This window comes from Callospermophilus lateralis, chromosome 16 (assembly GCF_048772815.1).
Source record: "Callospermophilus lateralis isolate mCalLat2 chromosome 16, mCalLat2.hap1, whole genome shotgun sequence".
NCBI classification, from domain to species: domain Eukaryota; kingdom Metazoa; phylum Chordata; class Mammalia; order Rodentia; family Sciuridae; genus Callospermophilus; species Callospermophilus lateralis.
In genome coordinates this window covers 89,526,748-89,532,747 of record NC_135320.1, presented here as the reverse complement: position 1 = coordinate 89,532,747, position 6,000 = coordinate 89,526,748, and the positions used below count along the sequence as shown (strand labels likewise).

At 45.9% G+C, this 6,000-nt stretch overlaps 1 protein-coding gene across 1 annotated transcript in view; it reads left to right on the top strand.

Annotated features, from left to right (window-relative positions):
* Positions 1-6,000, top strand: part of LOC143382035 (maestro heat-like repeat family member 5) — a 49,111-nt gene that overhangs the window by 3,050 nt on the left and 40,061 nt on the right. Inside the window, exons 2-3 of the mRNA XM_076835883.2 lie at positions 1,347-1,506; positions 2,268-2,320. Of these exons, the coding sequence (XP_076691998.2) occupies positions 1,347-1,506; positions 2,268-2,320 (213 nt within the window). The remainder of the gene's footprint in view (positions 1-1,346; positions 1,507-2,267; positions 2,321-6,000) is intronic.

Genomic DNA, 6,000 nt, shown 5'->3' with positions numbered 1-6,000 from the left:
TTGTGTATATAGACCACATTTTTTTAATATTTATTTTTAGTTGTAGTTGGACATAATACCTTGATTTTATTTATTTATTTTTATGTGGTGCTGAGGATCAAACCCAGGGCCTCGCACATGCTAGGCGAGCACTCTACCGTTGAGCCACAACCCCAGCCCCTAGACCACATTTTCTTTATCCATTCATCTATTGAGGGACACCTAGGTTAGTTCCATAGCTTAGCTATTGTGAATTGAGCTGCTATAAATATTGATGTGCCTGCAACACTATAGTATGTTGATTTTAAGTCCTTTTCATATATGTTGGGGAGTGGGATAACTGGGTCAAAGAGGTTCTATTCCAAGTTTCTGAGGAATCTCCATACTGCTTTCCAGAGTGGTTGCACCAATTTGCAGTCCCACCAGCAGTGAATGAGTGTGCCTTTCCCCACATGCTCGCCAATGTTCATTGTTACTTGTGTTCTTTATGACTGCCATTCTGACTGGAGTGAGTTGAACTATCAATGTAGTTTTAATTTGCATTTCCCTAATTGCTAGAGGTGTTGAACATTTTTCACTTTGTTGACCAATCGTATTTCTTCTTCTGTGAAGTGTTCAGTTCCTTGGCCCATGATGGATTGGGTTATCTGGGGTTTGGGTGGAAGTCTGTTGAGTCATTGATGTATCCTGGAGACCAATGCTCTGTCTGAGGTGAGTGTGGTCAAGATCTCCCCTTCTGTAGGCTCTCTCTTCACATTCTTGATTGTTTTCTTTGCTATGAAGAACCTTTTTAGTTTGATTCCATCCCATTTATTGATTCTTGATTTTCCCTCTTGTACTTTAGGAGTCTTGTTGAGGGGTCAGTTCCTAAGCCAGGATGATGAGAGTTCGGCCTCCTCTTTCCTCTTGCAGGCTCAGGATCTCTAGCCTAATGCCAAGGTCCTGGCCCCACTTTGAGTTTTGTGCAGGGTGGGAGACAGGGGTCTGATTTCACTCTGTACATATGGATTTCCAGTTCTCCCAGCACCGTGTGGAAGGCTGTCTTTTCTTTCTCCAGTGTTTCTTTGCAGTGCCTCTGTCTGGTACGAGGTAGCCATATTCATGTGGGTCTGTCTCTGTGTCCTCTGTTCTGTACCACTGGTCTACAGGTCTGTTTTGGTGGCAGCACAGCCGTTTTGGTCACTATAGCTCTGTAGTGTGGCTTAAGCTCTGGTATTGGACGCCCCCTGCTTCCCTTTTCTCGCTGAGGATGCTTTCCCTACTCTATCAGCCTCCGTTTTCCATCCCCCAAATGCTGTGTCCATCAAACCACAGGCGGGAGGTGCCGGGCTCTCTGCCTGCCCTGACTCCCCCTCCCCCCCCCCCAGGAGCTTGAAGACATGTACCAGAACGCGGCCAGCGACGTGCTGGTGGCCCTCTGCAGGCACTCGTGGCCGGAGGTGGCCCAGCACCTGGAGACGGAGTTCCTGACAGGTGTCTTCCCGCATCGCAGCGTCCTCTACGTGATGGGCACCCTGTCCTCCCATGGTATGTGCTGCCTAGAGTGGGGGGCGGGGCAGGGCCTGGAGGCAGATCTGAGGGGAGGCACACCGACCCTGTGACAGTGAGGCTCATGTGGGTGGCACCAGGCTGCTGTGCCCCGACCCCCAACAGGTACTGGCGGGAACTGCAGCTGAAGCAGAGGAGTTGGAGGAGAGCTGGTCGTGCAAGGGCCCAGGGGTAGCAGGGAGGAGACAAGAGGTCTCCTAGGACCGGGCCCGGAACCAGGCAGGACTCAGCTTAGCCTGGCCTTGTTCCTCCACCCTGGAACTGGCAAAGGCTGGGAAGGGTCCCTCTGTACCTCTGCACCTGAGGGACCTCCAAAGCAGCCCCTACCCCTGAGGTGGGATTTCCAAATCTCCCATAAGGCTTTCTCACCTCACAAGACTCCCTGAGCCTTATTTCCCCAAACTTGAAGGAACTTCAGCACGCCCCAAAAGGCCCTACTGAGGAGTCCCTCCAGTCACCATGAGACAGCCTGAGGTCCAGAGAAGGACAGGGCCTGTGTGAGGCCACACACAAGGGGCCAGGGCCATAATTCCAACCACGCTCCCTGGACCCTGACCAACTCCAGTCTGGCTCACAGTCCTCCTGGTTGCCTCTCCTTGCCCCGGAGCCAGGCCAGGCAGAGGCAGGACCAGGACAGTGTCCCCCCGACTCAGTGTCTGAGGGCTGGAGGAGCTGGGGCCCCAGGGCCAGCCCTGGCTGTGAGCTCAGACCTGGCTGCAGCCCACCTCCGTCTCCCACAGAGGAGCTTCTGAACCCGGAAGACAGGGCGCGCTGGGAGAACCTGCTGGCCCAGGTAGGGAGGGAGACCAGCTGGCCCTGGGCCTCTGTGGGCAGCCAGGCCAGGTGGAGGTGCAGTGTGGGGAGGAGGAGGGAGGGGAGGGAGGAGGAGGGAGGGGGGAAAGGGAGGAGAGGGAGGAGGAGGGAGGGGGAGGGAGGGAGGAGGAGGGAGGGGGGAGAGAGGGAGGGGGAGGGGCGAGAGGGAGGAGGAGGGAGGGAGGAGGAGGGAGGGGGAGGGGGGAGAGGGAGGAGGAGGGAGGGAGGAGGAGGGAGGGGGAGGGGGGAGAGGGAGGAGGAGGGAGGGAGGAGGAGGGAGGGGGAGGGAGGGAGGAGGAGGGAGGGGAGGGAGGGGGAGAGGGAGGGGAGGGAGGGGGAGGAGGGAGGGGAGGGAGGGGGAGGAGGGAGGGGAGGGAGGGGGAGGAGGGAGGAGAGGGGCAGGGAGGGAGCCTGGGTCTCTGGTCCTGAGGCAGCTCAGGTGTCAACACACAGCCCTCCACTCTGCCCAGGACCTGGACCCACGATGGCCAGGGACCAGAGAGGACACTGGGGTGCGCCATCTCAGGGCAGCCCCATTGGACACACCCCGAGTTGGAGCTCACAAACCTGAGAGAAGGGACATGGGCCACGGCAGACCTGGGTTCACGTTCAACCAATCACAGCTGTGTGGCCCGGTGGCCTCGCCAGCCTCGCTGTTCCTGAGGTCACCATCTGTCAATGAGGATAAAAGTCCTGGCTCAAAGGGCCGCCATGAAGACCATGGGCGCTGAGAACCATGGAACCTTTGCAAGGTACCCACAGGGCGAGCCGTGCTCAGTGCTGGTCACGGTGTCACAGCGCTGAACAAGAGTGATTAATGGAACAGAGCACAGAAATCACTAAGGAAACCGAAGACCTGGACAACACAATTAACCAAATTGATCTAATTGACATTCCTTTCAATTGCAAATAGAACATCCCGTAGCTCACCACACACTGGCATCTATCAATTTTCAATAAATTTAAAAGGGCTGAAGTCAAACAGTACTTTCTCTGACCAAAACATAAATTAGAGGTCAATACTGAAAGGTATCTGGAAAAACTCCAATGCTTGGAAATTAAACGACATAGTTCTAAATAATCCATGGGTCAAAGAAGAAATCACAAAAGAACTAGAAAATATTTTTATTTTAATTGAATGATAATGAAAACACAACATAGAAACATTTGTGAGATATGATAAAAAGCAATGCTGGGAAATTTGTATTTTAATGCCTATATTAGAACAGGAGAAATGTATAAAATTATTTAAATCTTCATTTTAACAAACTACCAAAAAAGAGCAAACTAAACCCAAGAAAAAGTAGAAGGAAGAAAATAATAAATACTAAACCATATGTTAAAGAAATAAAAAAGAGACAAACAACAGACAATGAATAAAACCAAAAGTATCATCAAAAGATCAATAAATTAATAAACTGATTAAGTGAAAAATCATACAATGTCAGTTTCAGAAAAAATAAGGAACATTACAAATCCTTTAGATATTAAAGGATGATAATGAAATATGATTCCAATAAATCAGACTAAAGATGCAATGAATTCCCTGAAAAACACAAATTACCAAGCTGACACCAGAAGAAATAGAAAATCTATGTAGTCCTATATGTACTAAACTGGTAATATCATTTAAAACCTTCTGGTTACCAAGCCACATCCATTTTACCTTCCATGCAACGTGTCAAACACTGAAGAGTCTTACAAAAGAGAGTCTATTCACCAGGCAAGAGCATGGAGATGGGAGAGCAAGTCTGAAATTCACCTCCTGATTATAGGGTCTGGGGCTCTTTATGGGATGAGGCCTGGGGAAAGCAACTGGATCAACTTAACAACTGTCAACACGGTGACCCTCCCGTCAGCGATGTCAGGTATCGTCAACCAAAAGCAAGTGACTAAGAGCAGGTGAGTCCAGAGGGTCCACTCAAAAGCTAAGAGCAGGTGATTTTTCCCAGGTCTTCCCCTTGTCTCATTCCCACAAAGAAAGCTCCCAGCCCAGACACTTCACTGGTGAACTCTATTGGTAGTTAAGAAAAAAATAATGCCAATTCTACACAAATTATTTCAAGAAAATAGAGGGAGAAAGAAGTCTTTTCAAGTCATTTCATGAAGCCAGTAAATCCATGATACTGAAACGAATGACATGAGAAATAAAACTACAGTGCTGCAGTTGTGACTCGGTGGTGGAGCACTTGCCTCCCATGTGCACGCACTGAGTTCAATCCTCAGCACCACATAAAAATAAATAAATAAAGGTATTGTGCATTAAAAAAAATAAAGAAGTAAAACTACAGTTCATTTTCCATGAAGATTGATTCAAATGCTTTTAACAAAATATTAATATGCTGAATAAATGGATAACACACCATGATTAAGCAGCGTTTATCTGAGAGACACAAGGTCGACATATTGTATGAAAAGCAATAAATGTGATTCAACACACCAATAGAATAAACTAGAAAAATTATGATCATATTTCATAAAAATTATGAAGAAAAAGCATTTGACAAAATTTAATACTTATTCATGTTAAAAAGCTCTCAACAAACCATGAGTAAAAAGAAACTTCCCAATTGATAAGGCTTCTGAATCTACAGCAAACACACTGACAAAGACTAACTTTCCCTGCTAAGATCAGGAGGAATACGGCAAAGATGCCCAGTTTTTCCACATCATCAGTATGGCACTACAATTGCTAACCAATGCAATAAGGTAAGAAAAATAAGAGAAGACATACAGATTGCAATTGAAAAAGTAAAACTGTCTTGCTTTCCAGATAACATGGTTGCATACACAGAAAATCGTACAGAATCTAAAATAACTGAAAATTACTTATAATTGAATTTAGCAACATATCAGGATATAAGATTAACATATAGAAATAAACTGAATTTGTATTTATTTGCAATAAATAATTGGGAAATGGATTTTTTACATGGCACATCAGCATGAAAGATATGAAAGACTGAAAGATATATCTGATGAAATATGTGCAATATCTTGACAGTATTACAAAAAGTAAATTTTTAATGGAGATGTATGGTGTTCATGAATAAGAAAATTAAGTAATGCTAAGATATCAAGTCTCCCAAAATTGATATGACAGTCCAAAATTAATTTTTTAAAAACCAATAAAAGTCCCAGAGGCTTTGGTGCAGAATTAAATATATTTCACAAGACCATCATCCAGGTCCCTGCAGGGACACTACAAGATTATAGGGTAGAAACTGTAGTACCTCGGACCCCCACTGCTAGAGAGGAGAACACACAGACAATATGAAAGACAAGGGAAGGAAGAGCCCGAAACAAACCAACTGTACAATAATGGAGTCCACTGACAGCGCAGCAGATGACACGTCAGAGAAGTTCAGAATGTACAGGACTAAAATGATCTGCAAGGAAAGAATGAACTAAGAGAGCAAACTCAGGCAGCAACTGACCACTCCTCAAAGAGATGAGAGAGTAAATACAGGTAGAAAAGATTACTTCAAGAAAGAGAGAGAGTCTCTGAAAAAAAAAAAACAGATATTCTTGAAATGAAAGAAAGAATAAACCAAATAAAAAAATTCAATAGAAGAAAGCATTAACAACAGACTAAATCACCTGGAAGACAGAACTTCAGGCAATGAAGACAAAATATATAATCTTGAAAATAAAGTTGAC